Source organism: Pollachius pollachius, assembly GCF_949987615.1.
Source record: "Pollachius pollachius genome assembly, chromosome: 6".
Taxonomy (NCBI): Eukaryota; Metazoa; Chordata; class Actinopteri; order Gadiformes; family Gadidae; genus Pollachius; species Pollachius pollachius.
Window position 1 is genome coordinate 4,053,830 of NC_136939.1, and position 16,736 is coordinate 4,070,565.

The window sequence follows — 16,736 nt, forward strand, 5'->3', positions numbered from 1 at the left end:
CTATCCCCGCCTTCCTTCCTAGGGTCTGCGGATCACATACAAGTGAAACATATGTACGGGGACAATGCCGCGCTGTAATCCTCTTAGAGTTTTAGTTATGCTTTTGCTTTTAGATTTTATCCCTCCACGGTAGCTTTTGCCGGATGGACCACCCAGACACACCCACACATTTAGCAAAAACACTCTCCTCTAGTGTCAACATACCGTCCCACCGAGTCCTTTTGTTTTGTGTTTAAAGAGGGACGGTTCTCTTCCCAAGGCGTTCTCTTTCACGTCTCTCACGTGTCTCAGATCATAACTCCCATTCGGTGACGTCCCTGCCCTTTTTAATGACTGCTACTCCTACGATTTCCGTATTTACAGAGCGTCTGTTTTATCGAGGATGAGCAGTGCCTTCATGAGTGATAGCTTACTGCTCTAGGTTCAGCTTACACTTATGAGAGAGGGACTGTAAGCCTTAGCTTAGCCGCGGCGCGACAGCTCTTCTGGGTGTGTGTGTGTGTGTGTGTGTGTGTGTGTGTGTGTGTGTGTGTGTGTGTGTGTGTGTGTGTGTGTGTGTGTGTGTGTGTCTAATTTAACCTCCACCTGTTCTGGACTAAACAGTAGACACGCCCATGGACTTATATGCTATTCTCCAAATTTCCAGTGAAAGGTGTATGATGAAATTCGGAAAATAACTGAGAATTTTTGTATGCTGAGGAGAAACCAGCCAAAGCAGTGTGTGTGTTTGTGTGTGCATGTGTCTAAATCATTTCTACTTTGCCTTTCTATTCAGAATTCCCTTTTCTTCCATTTTAAAATGTGTATTTTCAACTATATTATTGAATTATACTATATAATTTTACTCAACTCATCCATAAAGCCCCTCAGTTCCACTGGTGTTTTTGTTAACTTGTTGTTAACCAGTGTTATATGTGTGGATATTCTAGGAAACGCACAACCCCATATCTCTCTTGAGGGGTTCTGTGTTTGCATGTTAACTTGTTTCCGTCTTTGCCATGCCCTTGGTTTCCTCGTTTTCCCCCGGCTCTCCGAGGGGAATGTACATCGTTTGAGATGCAAAGTAGGATTTGATGGATTGTCAAGTTGTAATGAAATACTCTACCTTTAGCTGTCACTCTGCAGGCCGCCTTCATGTGTTAGTTTCAATTATCCCACTTACTGCTGTAAGCTACATAACACTAGTTTGCATTCAGAGATGCACACACACACAAAACACACACACACACACACACACACACAAACACATAGACACACACACACACGCACAAACACACACACACACACACACACACAAACACATAGACAGACACACACACAATCAAACAATAGACACTCTCTCCCATGCACACAGAACCCCACCGTGCCCCTGTGTGTACAGTCCTAATGTCCCACCGGGGTGTGCACTGCACACAGGCAGCTGTGTTATTAAACCAGACCTCAGACAGAGGAGAACCTTGGTGTACCTGGGTCAGCTACCGCCTCGCTCGCTCTCTCTCTCACCCTCCCTCTTGCTCACACGCCCACAAACACATACACACACACACACACACACACACACACACACACACACACACACACACACACACACAGACACACACACGCACAGACACACACACACACACACACCCACACACACACACACACACAGACACACACACGCACAGACACACACACACACACACACCCACACACAGACACACACACACACACACACACACAGACACACACACACACAGACACACACACGCACAGACACACACACGCACAGACACACACACACACACACCCACACACAGACACACACACACACACACACGCACAGACACACACACACACACACCCACACACAGAAACACACACACACACACACACACTCTCTCTCTCTTCCTCCCTCCTTCATTGTCTTCATGTTCTTCCTGGTGTCACTCCCCACTCCACCCTCTCAGGATGACGAGGGAGCTGCTCAGGGCCAGCAGACTCTAGGTGCCGGGTGTCTTCTGAGGAGACTACGGACCGCCTTGAGAAGCACACTGCGATGTTCTGTAATACAGTATTGATTCCCCAACTCAAATGGAAAATGTGGGAGTCCTTATAGCTACTGGAGTCTAGTAGCTATAATAACTCACACGTTTTCCAGCATATCGTTTGAAGATTGTTCGCATCAACAGTCCGTCTAGTAACTAGACGGACTGTTTTTAATAGGACCAAAATCCTAACTAGTATAACCATGCTTTAAACACGTTAACGATTGAAAAATTCATCTTAATCCGGCTAAACGTATGGTGTGTGTGTGGTCATGAGCTGATCACACGGAGTTGAGTGTAAAGAGGCCGGTGTTGGGGTGATGATCCGGGTACCGTATCCGACAGTCAGAGAGCGTATTGAAACAGCTGAGGGCCGGAACCCGCCCTCAGAAGCAGACGCACTACAGGACAATGGAAAGAAAGCAGCAGACAGCCAGCTCACGCCTTCCGCCTGTGTCAGGCAGAGTGCATGCCATGTGAGCGTTGTTGTTGCTCGGAGTTTGACTCCGCAGACATTATTTTTCCACCAGTGGTCTGATTTCGCTGTTTGTGTCTGGGTTGGCGCGGTGAGTCACTCAAGGTGTGAGAACATTTACTTGGACTTAAATGCTCGAGTCATCGGTGGTTTGAGTACACCTGCAATGTCTATTTTCAGTTTTTGAATCACCCAAACATGCACATGCACGCGCACACGAACACACACGCACACATGAACACACACACATGAACACACACGCGCACACATGACCACACACACACACAAACACACACACATGAACACACACACACGCACACACGAACCCACACACGCACACATGAACACACTCACGCACTCTCCTGTGAAGATCCGGGGATTGTTTTAGTGGTCAACCATGTTATATTAAATATTGTTTTTGTGTGTGTGTGTGTGTGTGTGTGTGTTTCTGTTTGGACTTTATATGTGAAGCAGGAAGTGCAGGCCAAAACAAACAAAGGGACAGACAAACGAGTGCCCGTAAGCGCACACACAACTTAAAACAAGTGTGGAGTTCATTTCTGGCCATGAAAGTGCTTTTTATTTGATTATTAAGTTACATTTTTACATTTAATGATTTATCAAATTGAATTATTGCTCCCTTGTGACCAGACCGAAAGACACAGGAATGTACAACTGTGCCTCGCCTGGAGACATTAACAGAGAGAGAGAGAGAGAGAGAGAGAGAGATAGAGAGAGAGTGATGTGGGGGGGAGAGAGAGAGATATGGGGGTGAGAGAGAGAGAGAGTGATATGGGGGGGAGAGAGAGAGAGAGAAAGAGAGAGAGAGAGAGAGAGAGAGAGAGAGATAAGAGAGAGGAAGAGGAAGAGAGAGATAAAGAAAACAATATTGTGGATAATAATCAGAAGCACCTTTGACATTTAAAGTTCACTGCTTTAAATGTTGACCACACGCATACACAAAGATGCACACGCAAACACTCCACCTCTGCCCTCCGGTAGAAAGAGAGTGCCGGAAGGCCGCAATGGAAGAGTATAAGTGATAATGATATTGATCAGAGATCAATAGGCGGATGTTAAACACGGTCGTTAACGACACATTTCCTGCATTTCTCTTCCGCTCCATTGTTTGTTTCTCAACGGGTCCCAACTGTATGTTTTTTAACATGGATACTGTGAAATAAATCCTGGATAGAAATATATATTTAAAATAATAATCTTGGATACATGCTAAGTCAGATATCCGATTATGCAGCTGAAATAAACACAAATTCTAAATAGATAGATGGATTAAAATCGATATATCGAGATGGATAGATATATTTGACGTTCCAAGAAAACCATGGCAGAATCAAACCATAAGTAAATATTTGCATTGATTACATGAAAAAAAAAAACAGGAACACACAGGAACTCTCCCTTCCCTGAGGGATAATGTGCTTACTAGGCTTTTAACTGTGAGGAGGGATACGACATCCAAGAGCAAACACACACACAGGTCTTATTATGTGTGTAACTCTTAACTTCTTCAAACAAGACTAGTCTGGCTCCTCTTTGTCCATCCCCTCCGTTCCCTATCACGCCGCTAAAGCATTATGTAGTAGGAGTGAGCCTTCGGGCCTAAAACAGTTAATTAGTCACCAGTTATTCATGGACATTCAGTGGCGATCACGATGACCGGGCCCATCCGTGATGAGTCAGGGGCACCGGCCACGAGAACATGACAACACCGGCATCGCAGGGACACGACACATCTGAACAACCACCTACACACACTCTGTGGGCTCGCGAAACGTGCTTCGCAACACGCAGCATGTCACCGCACAATAACAAACCGACCATGCGGAACAGACACAAACACACCTGTCAAAAACAAGTCTTCGCCACCGACGCCAAGCAAAGTTTATACTCGCTTCAAGCGAGACAACAAGAGAGTCAGATCTGAAAGTCCCTCTTGATTCATTGTTGAGGGGAATACTGGACTCCCTCGTAGTTTTGTGTTGTATTTGTCTTATGCTATTTAGTAACCTGAGTCTGAAACAAAGTTTTGATATCATATCATATATATCATATCGTTGGTCCCCCACCACCACCTACATGGTGGTGTTGGTGGTGATGATGGAAAGTGAGATAGACCAAACATCACAGACATCTCACTCTGGTCTGGTGGTGGTGCTGGAGAGTGAATAGGACCAGGCATCTCACTCGGTCGGAGGTGGTGGAGAGAGAGGAGGACCAGGCATCTCACTCGGTCGGAGGTGGTGGAGAGAGAGGAGGACCAGGCATCTCACTCGGTCGGAGGTGGTGGAGAGAGAGGAGGACCAGGCATCTCACTCGGGTGCAGGTGGTGGAGAGAGAGGAGGACCAGGCATCTCACTCGGGTGGAGGTGGTGGAGAGAGAGGAGGACCAGGCATCTCACTCGGGTGCAGGTGGTGGAGAGAGAGGAGGACCAGGCATCTCACGGTGGAAGGACCTCCAGCACCATGTGATGGTGGTGGTGGCGAGTGAGAAGGTCTGCACAGAGCACAACGGTTACCTGGCTCCCGATGGCGTCCCTGGACGCCGCGTGTTGACACGCGCGACGGGACAGCTGGTCCGGGGGTTTGTTGTCGCAGACGATTTCAGACAAAACGTGGCACACTGGCCAATGTGACTCAGAAGTACAGCGCTGTGCCGTAGCACGAGCCAACCCCGCGCTGGCTCTCTGAGCATCGTCCACCTGTTCCAAGAAGGGCTGGTCCCTGGATCGGCCAAAAGTGGTGGGACACCAGCATACCCAACGCTCCAATCAGGTCCATGGACACCCCCCTTGGACACCCTCCCTTATGGGACTAAACTCAGCACTGACCCCAGTGGGACTGGATCAAATTGTACATGATGGGGGGGGGGGGGGGGGGTCGGCTAAGCCCAGGAGGGAGAGCAGGTTGACTTGTAATCTGAAGGTTGCTAGTTCAATCCCCGGCTCCTCCTAGCTGAGTGTCAAGCTGTCCGTGAGCAAGACAGCGCACCCTAACTGCTCCCGACGAGCTGGCTGTCGCCGGGCATTGGTTGACTTCGCCGTGAATGTGTGTATGGTTCGCTTTGGATAAAAGCGTCTGCTAAATGCCCTAAATGTACATGAAAAAGCTGTTCATCCCCTTTCGGAGCTGGGTGCTCAACTCACTGAACTGATCATCCGCATCTCACCTCGGGTGGAACATCGCCCTAAAATACTACCTGCTCCCCAGCCCAGATAGGGTGGAGACGTAATTAATGAAACGTAATTTAGTCCTTTGTGGTATCGTGGATTCGGGCTCGGTGTGACTTGGAGAGGTAGATGTTCAACATGTGGTTTATTCAGAGACACAGGGTGAACAAGCTCGCGCTCTGGAGGTAGATCATGAAGCATCTCCCGACCACAGGTAAGTATTAATTTTTATTGCAAATGGGCGTAGTAGTAAATAAGCCACTCCTACAGATTCTGATTTACCCAGGTAAGCCTTTGGTTTGTCTTGACCTGCAGCGGGCAGAATGTCAAAGATGTCATGCTTTTAGGGTCTGACATATGTCAGACCCATACAAGTCTAGATAGTGGTGTGTTGGCCACCCTATGTGTGGAAGAAGAAGCTCTTCAGGACTGGTGTTAACATTACAAATGTGGTGTCCAATGAGGTACTGATGTTCGCTTGAATCATATGGTCTAAATAAGTAGACTAAATTAATTTACATCGCCACGCCACCTCCTCCACCCTATACACTCTATACACTCTATACACATCTTCTCCACGGGCCTCGGTGGGTCTCGCGCGTTGGTAACTCCTCCCACTTTGGTTAACAAGGCGCTCGCGGTGCCGCGACTTTCTGAGGACATTCAAGAGAGAGACCTTGCGGGAACGCGTCTCTCGAGAGCACCCTGACCGAATCGCATTACAGCACCGCGCGGTACGGCCGTACAGTGCTCTGCTTCCGAAGGGATAACTTCTTCAATGGGTGGTCGAAGAAACCACCGGATACTGGTGAAAGCAGACTCCCACACTCACACACACGCACACATACACACGTGTGCGTTTGTGTGCGTGTGTGGGAGCACACACGCACACAAACCAGCCTCAGTATCGTTGTTTGATTGATCAATTGTTCCGTTTCACGTTTTCCAGTGTTTTCATAATTTATGCAATGAATAATTTGCAGCAGCTTTTTGTTATTATTTCTTTAACCTTTATTATTCCTTATTCCCTCCCACTCCGACACAGAATGGGCGTCAGTGTCATGGCCTTACACACAAAGCCTGTAGACTCTGGTGATATTGATTATTTGTTGCTGTCTAAGGGTTCTGTACCACTCCATTGACTAAAGGGTTTCGGAAAGATGTTTGTTTTTACGATGTAAGGTTGAATCACTTAACTATTTGATTTATGAAAGTAACAGACAATCTCAACACGTAGGCTTTGACCTATTTTTTTTCTTTAAAAGACATAGGCTTACGTTTGATTTGTAGGGAACGCGGCCTTCTCTTTTTGCCATTGATAACGGCGCCCCCTGGCGGGGAACTTAAGTACTCGTGTGTCTAGTATAATATTGAGCTACTGAGCTCCAGAAGACAATGCGAGCCGCTTAATAAGCAAATCTATCACAGATCAAGAAATCGAAGCAAACTGTTTATTCATCTTCAAATAATCGCTCCTCAGAAATAATTTTGGATCCTCGAATGATCATAGAATCCCACCTCCTTGATTGTGGGGGCCTGCACAGCAATACAAGGGTGTTTTTCAAACACAATACATTAGAAAAATATAAATATAAATAATAATAATAATAATAATATTAATAATAATAATAATAATAATAATAAAGTGCTACGATATAGAAACAGGAATAAACGACAGAGAGGCAGATAGAAAGCAAGGTTAATTCACCAAGATGCCGTCTGAAAGGTGAGGTTCCAGCCTGCGGGTGGGTATGTAAGATGGGTTCAAGGCTTCAGCTGACCTGAGGTCTGTAGGGAATTCGTTCTACCGTTGTGGAATCAGGACTGCAAACAATCGCGATCTCGCTGAGAGGACCACTATCAAGGGGAGGATTTAGGTTTAAATTTAGGTTTATGTACCACATGGGCTGAGATTCTTAGGAGATCCAGGCCAAAAGAGGGCATTAAGAATATATATATATATATATATATATATATATATATATGTATATGCTCCCTTTAGGCCTATAGACTATGTTTTAATTGTAAATTATTTTTCTCAATAATGCTCAATATGGACGTAACGTTCACCACTAGATGTCGCTCTGTGATCAGTAATCGTGAGCAGATGGTGGTCTGGTAAAATCCATACGCTCTCTAAATTGAAATATAAACCTGGCGTGAATTGTTTAGGGGCGCCGTTGGACCTCTTGTTTAACAAACAGCCGACAGCAGTCAAGAAGGCATATTCAATATTTAATAATTGTTTTACTGTTTAGATTTATACTAACAGATAGAAGTAGGAATTTAGGGGGAAACACGAATGCACGGAATCACGCTCAACGCGATGCAGCCAAGGTCAAAGTTTAAGAAGCGAACGCGTTCCCTTGCAGGCCTGACGTTCTTCTGGTTAACCAATTAACACGGAGTAAAAATGGATATGAACTCAATTCCTTCGCCTTGAATGAACAGATGACGGAGTGGATTACATGATGTAAAACCGGAATAACTCGACACAGAAGGAAACGGCATGGGGCAGCGACTGCCTCGGTGGCTGATCTGGTGTCTCACACAAGGTCAGAGGTCAGCAGCCTAGCCCATGAACATAAGAGATGAGGCGTTCAACATCGCCACGTCTCTGCTGACACCACTGTCTGCTATAGCGTACCGAAGTAAACTCAGATCCAGGCACTACATTAACTTTCACAACATTAACTTAGGTTTAATAAGATTAAGACAGACAAACCTCCATTTAGGTTGTTTCGTAAGACCGCCACTGTAAACAGTGTTCAAATCGGTGCCATCGCACTGCATGTTTAGGTCACTGGGTTCTTCCCAGGCATAATCCTTCTTACATAAATGTTTTTTCCATCATGGAGGCCACATAGGGAAGCAGCTCAAGCTAAATAAATCAGCAAGGAGTCACTAATGGGCACCGTAGTGTTCAGCCCGTGATACTCTCTCCACCAGGTCACGATGGCTGGTTTGCATTCATCTATGAACACACGAATATCATTCATTTAATGAGTCATTCGCAGTTGAAAAGCAGCAATCCTAAAAAAGCTATCGCGCTATTTCTGATAGTCATGAAGAATGATGGCAGGATTTTGATTTTTGTGATGAGTATTTAGAAAGAACATAAATACATGGTTTGACTTTATTTGGTCTGGTATGAAAATCTATGTTAAATCCACGTCTTCATTTCTCTTTCACTATCCAAATACACTTATTTTGTGGTTCCCTTCGATCATAACAAACCTTATTTAAGAAATCATAAAATATGGGAAATCAAAAAGTGACACAACATCAGAATGATGCACCCATAAAACATTATATTAAAAAAATGTTTATTGACATCAGAAGCAATTAAAAGGTCAACCATAAGCATATTTTTTTCTCCATATTTTTGCGATTACAGTGGTACTCAAAAGACAGTATAACAGCTTTGATACGTCGATTTTGATAACTGGTCATTTAAACCGAAGAACACACAGGAAAGAGAAGACAAAACGAAGAACCGAAACTCAGGAACCTTATGTGCTGCTCACTTTCAGCAAGCGTCAATACAACCACGGCCCCCACCGCTCACCCTTGACATGGTCAAAGCGGTCTACCACAAGGGGGCGCTACCACAAGGGGGAGGGAGCGATACAGACCAAACACGTCGTAGTGTTAACTATACAAAAAAAAAGGGAGAAATAAACTGTACAGCATAAAAACAACCGATATACACAGCGTTGCCCGCAATCCCTCCACACCCAAAACAAAAACTAAACTTCCTTTTTTAAAGACACCATGACATGAGCACTCTCCCGTGTTGGCCCGTTCGACGCGCTTCCGAATGAAACCCAATTCCACGAGTGAAGAAACTCACTCGCCTGCTGTGTGTGTGGCCTTGAACTTTAGCGACCGAACCAGAAACCAGAACTTACGCTGCAAAGGGACAGACGAACAGAGGGGGAGTGGTGACAGTTCATCTCATAGTGTCTTGAAGTGGACCATGTACACGGGGGGGGGGGTTAAATGCTTTATATGAACAAGAAGAGAGGAAGCAGCGACCGCAGCTTTTGGGGGCTGCGCTCTACTCGTCATCGTCGTCGTCCTCGTCGTCCTCGTCGTCGTCTTCGTCCTCGTCGTCATCGTCGTCGTCGTTCTTCCTCTCGGCCTTGGCCGGGGCCTTGGCCGGGGCCGCGGGGCCCGGCTTACTCTTGGCGCGGTATGCAGCCACATCCTGGGGGGGCAACGTGGGCCATGGTCAATGGGACGGATCAATGCATCTGTAGGTAGATCTCTACCGCTATATATCTATTTATAACACACACACACACACACACACAGACAAGCAGGCATACATGCGCACGCGCGCGCACACACACACACACACACACAGACACACACAGCCAATACGCTAAGTGTCAGCCCTAGGATTAGCATGCATTAGAGCAACATGACCAGGACGGTTTCTCTAACGTGCGGTGAAATAGTGAACTGCTGAGCCCACATTATGAATGGCCATTTAACTAGAAGGCCCTAAGTTATCTTACACCGTTTTTACACTTGTATAACGGTTGAGTTATCTTACAGTATTTACACTGATATAACAGTTGAGTTATCTTAGTTTTTACACTAATATAACAGTTGAGTTATCATACAGTTTTTACACCGATATAACAGTTGAGTTATCTTACAGTATTTACACCGATATAACAGTTGAGTTATCTTACAGTATTTACACTGATATAACAGTTGAGTTATCTTATAGTTTTTACACTAATGTAACGGTTGAGTTATCCTAGTTTTTACACTAATGTAACGGTTGAGTTATCCTAGTTTTTACACTAATGTAACGGTTGAGATATCCTAGTTTTTACACTAATGTAACGGTTGAGTTATCCTAGTTTTTACACTAATGTAACGGTTGAGTTATCTTATAGCGTTCACACAGCGGTTGTGGTGAGAATCAGGTCCGCTAACGTTCCCGGTGTTCCCGGTGGTCCTTACCTTCTCGTACTTCTCCTTCAGCTTGGAGGCCTTCTTCTCGTAGGGCTGCTTGTCTTCTGAGGCGGTGTTGTTCCACATCTCGCCCAGCTTCTTGGCCACGTCTCCGATGGTCAGGCCGGGGGTTTCCCCTTTGATCTTGGAACGGAAGTCCCCGCAGAAGATGAAGAAGGCAGACCTGAACGTTGGGAAGGGAAAGGTAAACGAGGCGGTTGGTCTGGTGTACTTAAGGTCTGGTTACCTCGGCGTTTCCATAGAAATGACTCGTGTTTTTAAGTGCATTACTTACGGTGGCCTCTTGGGGGCGTTCGGGTCCTTGAACCTCTTCTTCTTTTCCGTCTTTGGTGGAATGTAAGTCTTCATCTCCCTCTCGTAGCGCACCTTGTCCAGCTTGGCCTTGTCCTCAAACTTGCCCTTCTCCGGGGCTGACATGGTCTTGGGATTAAAAAAGAATAGCTTGATTTCAGTTTCAAAAATATCTAAATTGTTATTTTCATATATACCCGTGTCAACTGTCTATGTCTACACTGCCACCAAGCCATTGTCCTAACTCGGGGCAAGCGAGCCAAAATAAATATCTAATATTTAGTTCATATAGCCTACCTATTGTGTTCGTGTAGGAGTCAATGACCACAACGTGTTGCTTCGTTCGTTGCGTTTACTGAACTGACGCACAACTTACATTTTACGACCTTGCCGTATAACACTGCTGAAAACCTTAAAGACACAGTAACCTGTCAATAGCAGTTCATAACCTACAGAGTCCAACAGGACACATTATGAAGACAAACTGCATGTTTTCAGACATAACATTTTCCCCCCACCCTCCAGGGAACAGAAACATAACATTCACCTCGCACCCCCCCCCCCCCAATGTCAATGTCACCCTGTCACATAGTCCCCATGCCAGACAGGCGGGGCCCTCATTCTCTGAGGGCGTGCTGGCCCTGAAGCTGCGTCGTGTGGCGCTGGTGGGTCCCCTGCCACCCGATTAGCTCCTGGCCGGGGCTGCCAACCTAGAGCTGCCGGCGACAGAGGTGAGGCCGGTACAGTGGGGCTTGCAACTCTGTGCAGGCGGTTTGAGTGCCAACGAGTCCCGTTCTCCAGTCTGTAAGTGGCCGGCCCCAACTGCTGAGTCACCCCCAGAGGCTCTGACCAGTATGACTGCAGCTTATTTTGGCGGTGGAGGCGTTTGATCCTGACCCAATCCCCTGCTGAAAGTGAGGGGGTCTGCACCCTACGTGTGGCATCGTACTTCTCTTTCATCCGAGCCGGCAAAGGTTTCACCTGAGCTCTGGCTTTCTGGAGCCCTGGGCTCCCACGTGCAGGAGGTGGCTCAGCTCTCAAGCAGTCCAGTGGTTGCTTTAGTTCACGTCCAATCATTAGCAATGCAGGTGACACTCCAGTGGTGGAATGTTTGGATGCCCGGATGGTCAGGAGAGTTTGGTTGAGAGCGTCGCTGAAGGTCTTCCCTTCCTCCAGACAGGCTCGGATACCATTTTTGAGAGTCCTATTCAGTCTTTCCACCCCTCCATTACTCTCTGGGTGATTCACTGCCGTCCTGATGTGCTTGATGGACCGCAGCGTGAGAAACTCTGCGAACTCCGCTGATGTGAATTGGGGCCCGTTATCTGTTGTGACCACACCCGGGAGGCCCCAGCGCCCAAACAGGTTGTCCAGGCGGTCGACGATGGAGTGCACGGTGATGGAGCTCAACTGGAAAACCTCTGGCCATTTCGAATGAAGATCGTGCACCACCAGCAGGTAACGGGCATGAGCGGGCGCGCCGTGAAGTTCACCGCAGATGTCGACCTGGATATGTTCCCAGGGTGAAGACGGCCAAGGGGTTGGGGTGAGAGGGGCTGTGGCGGGCTGGCGTGTTTTCCCACTCAGAAGGCAGCAGGCGCAGTTACGCACCAGCTCCTCAACGTCAGAGTCTATGTGGGGCTTGACAGGGGGCCGTTCAGGATTGACACTTTGGCTCCTGTGTCCACGAGGAGCGGCATTAGAGCTGTGCCCACACGGCATGTGCAATGTTTGAAGGCAGGCTGTGAGGTCTGAACAGTGTTTATGGGGACAGCAGCAGTATCATGGGAAGCAGGGGAAGAGCGACAACAGCGTGCAAAATGGTTCAATCTGCTGCAGTTGCGGCAACGTTTTCCCGAGCAGGGCATGATTGATTTCTGGCAGCATGTTGAGAAGAGCCACAGTTGCTACAGCTCTTGGCCCCACTCTCCCTGGGCCCCCTGTCCACTCTCTGTACATCCAAACTGTCACTCACCCCGTCGTTTGGCCCTGCAGTCTCTGTATGATGAACTGACGGCGGTGATGACGTCATCGGGTCGTGCACTGCGCGGCCGAACTTGCGCGCCTCCGCTAGGGCCGTTTCCAACTGTTTTCCAATCACTACAGCATCTGCTAGTGTCATGGAGTCTGGCTCTAATAAAAGTCTCTCCCTCAGTTGGTTGCATGACGTTTTCTCTATTAACTGGTCAACTACAAGTCCATCCTCCAAAGCCCCAAAGTCACAAAGCCTAGCCAGCTCACGTAAAGCTGACACGAAGTGGGCAACGGTCTCACCTGGCTTTTGGGTCCTCTGACGAAACTCGAAACGGTACATCCGCCGGCTTCTCCCAGAGCTGAAGTGCGCCTTCAAAGCGGCCGTAGCTGTGGCGTACTTATCGTCCAATAAGGTGAGCGTGGCGAAGACTCGCTGTCCCTCCTGCCCGAGACAATAGCGTAGGAGCGCACACTTCCGGGCCTCCGCTAGGTCCGTGTGTCCCAACGCCAGCAGATAATCCTCAAATGACCGAAGCCACCGATCCCAGGGAACAGCTGGGTCGCCGGGAACCGGTAGGAAAGGCGGAGGAGGCGGCAAGGCGAGTTCAGCCATCCTCGTTCGCCAAATATTGTGTTCGTGTAGGAGTCAATGACCACAACGTGTTGCCTCGTTCGTTGCGTTTACTGAACTGACGCACAACTTACATTTTACGACCTTGCCGTATAACACTGCTGAAAACCTTAAAGACACAGTAACCTGTCAATAGCAGTGCATAACCTACAGAGTCCAACAGGACACATTATGAAGACAAACTGCATGTTTTCAGACATAATACCCGTGTCAACTGTCTATGTCTACACTGCCACCAAGCCATTGTCCTAACTCGGGGCAAGCGAGCCAAAATAAATATCTAATATTTAGTTCATATAGCCTACCCATTCATGGTATGTTTCCTACCTTCCAGCGTTCAGAGCACTTCTTTGAGAACTTGGAGAAGTTGACAGAGGCTTCTGGGTGCTTCTTCTTGTGCTCCTCACGACAGGTCTGGATGAAATAGGCATAGGAGGACATCCTCCCGCGAGGCTTGCTCGGATCCTTCCCCATTTTGACAGTATCTACAAAACATTTTGATTGAGTCAGTGAAGCACACTACCGCTGCAGCATCACAACACGACAGACGACATTTAGGTTTAATAAAACATTAATAAGATACTAAATAGGACATGTAGGCCTATAATAGCTCCGTATTTGTATTTTTGTGTTATTAAATGGATTCAAAATTATTAAGATAATTTGAATTAAATGATACTGTCAAACAGCTTGAAATGAAGTCATAACAGTATCAGGCGGTGTCGTCAATTCAATTCATGACACGAATCGCTCATTCCCAGTCGAACGTGTTATTATGAAAAGATTGCGTGATTGACGGGCAACTTGACGCGTGTCGAAAAACACGCACATTTCATAAACGTATGTGCGCATTAAATAACCAATACACGAAGCTGAGGGCAATAAGTTGATATACCATCCGCTTCCACAGCCTCGACCATGGCGGAATCATTTGACTGGAAAAGTAATGTTTCATTCTAAAATTCCTCAAAACCGAACTAAAACCGTAAACAACACAACAACGATGGCCTTATGTAAGTGTTCATATTCATGTATCAAAAAGCAGAAAACCCAAAATAATGACAATTTTTTTTTATGCATTTGCTTTATTTGGTAAACACAAAATACAAAAAAAATTGACGCATGACACATGTCGTATTTCCGTGATTTTAGTTCATGTTCCGCGATAAACCGGATTAAAAACGGTTGTTCCTGCTAAAACTGCACCCAACTGTAACTCAAGTGAAGTGTGAATCCTGAAGTAGCGATGGCGCATAGGCTCTCGTTGTGGGAAAAGGAGGTCAACAACGACGGCAATATTTCTTCTTCCATTTTGTGCGAAAGCCTTCTTCATGAAAGAAAGTCTGCCTCAAATGCCTCCTCCCTCCTCCTTAGTCGCTCTGCTTCCCGGGAAACACGTCAGGGAACCCGGCGATCGGACACAAAATTTCCCTCCGATACATTTCCATTGCCATAGCCGCCTTGTATAGTAACGCGTTGGGTGAGCGCTGGCTCTATGGACGGTGCTGTGGGACTCGGTGGTGCTCAGAATGGCCGCTTGTCTTCATCCACTAACATGGAGAATATGGCTCCTTCTCTTTGTGTCGGCGCACGGCCATTGCGCTGCGTGCAGCTAGAGGGCAGAGCGACCGCCGCCACCACCTCTCTTAAACCCGCGATTTATACACTTTAGCAGGCCGGGAAAAATACCCCGTTGGCGTGACTGCAGTAAGCAAAGGTTGAATTTTATTTCACCCTCATTCGGGGATGTAGTTACACCCAGGGTTGTTTATGAATTGACGTTGGAAAAAGTTGAGCTGAACTGCGCCTCCACGGTTGGCCGTCTCACTGCCTGCTTTCCTATGCGAATACAGTCAGCCATTACAGTAAAGCGCAAATTCCGGGATATTGTTCTCACTGTTTCATGACATTCGTTTAGAAATGTTAAACTGCTGCTGCCTGATTTTTCACAGACGACGTCGCTTTTTCCCGATGTTTCCTTATTTCTGTATTTGTTTTTAAATTCCCATGCTTTGAGGTCTTCCCATGACAGGCTGACAGACTCGCAATGCACTGCAATGGCAATGACTGGCCCACAGTCCTCTACCATTGTGGCTAACGGGGATCAGCGCTGCCCACTTGCCTTTATTTTTTTTTACAATTACTGCTGCGCCAATTGTCACATTACTGTACAGACAACATGTCACGAATATACAAAATTATCTCTATGAAAAAAAATCAACGTTCACCGTCGAATTTGGGCGAAATCTATATTTTCCAATTTTACAAATCGCCTAGTCTGAAGTCCTCGTCTGAGTAATGTTAACGCCACATCGCCTGCTTAGCGGCTGGCAAACCTTGTTTTTTGACGTTTATTCACAATAATATTTTCTGAAAACGTCCAGCATCATCCATTCGAGTCAAACCAACGCATCAAGAAAATATCAACGAATGTTATTCTCATTTTCATCGGTACCGACACTTTTGTAATACATGCGTGATACTCACCGAGGTCTACCAGCTGAATCTCAATGGTCTGCAATGGCTGTGTGACGGAGCAGCGGCGGTACGCAGTGTCTTCAGTGCTCCGCTCTCCAGCATCAGGGCCCACAGCCCATTGGCCGGCGCTCGGAGTAGTACGCGTCTGATTGGTGGGCAGCTTTTCATTGTCCTAATATAAAAAGACGCGCAGTTGGCTGACCATTGTGCTACGTCATTCGGATTTCGCAGAGCGCGTGTTTACAAACGCGCTGTCTGCGGGAGCGAGTGGTGAAACTGTGTTCGCTGTAGTAGTGAACTCACAATGTTTAGCGGTGCGGGAGGCATGGGGAGAGGGTCGAGACCCTTTTCCGCTGTGTTGCGGACAGGGGTTTGTTTACGTCTCGTCCACGTGGGCACGCGGCCAGCTGTGGTCGGCTCAACCTAATGAACTGTGCTGAACTGTGCTGACAGCCTATGCCAATTAAGACTGATCAAAGGCATGATCATTTTATTGTCTTATTTTCCAATATCTATTTTTTTTCTTAGATGTGTCCTGCGGTTTGGTTCTTCGATGAAAACGGTCATTTTAAAAGGAAATGGCGACTTTTGACAGAGAATAGTAGCATAAATGCTGTAGACTAGACAGAAACGTTAAACGTCTTGACCTGCGCATTCAAAGTTTGGATGGTTTCCCAGCA

General features: G+C 46.9%; 1 protein-coding gene across 1 annotated transcript; it reads right to left on the bottom strand.

Moving 5' to 3' along the window:
- Positions 1–8,999: 8,999 nt before the first annotated feature.
- On the bottom strand, positions 9,000–16,132 carry hmgb1a (high mobility group box 1a). The gene is made up of 5 exons (XM_079737526.1): positions 16,066–16,132; positions 13,906–14,063; positions 10,957–11,102; positions 10,671–10,845; positions 9,000–9,900 (listed from the first exon to the last, which is right to left on the bottom strand). The coding sequence occupies exons 2-5, from the start codon at positions 14,050–14,052 to the stop codon at positions 9,751–9,753; spliced, it is 618 nt and encodes a 205-aa protein (XP_079593652.1). The 5' UTR covers positions 14,053–14,063; positions 16,066–16,132; the 3' UTR covers positions 9,000–9,750.
- Positions 16,133–16,736: the final 604 nt, after the last annotated feature.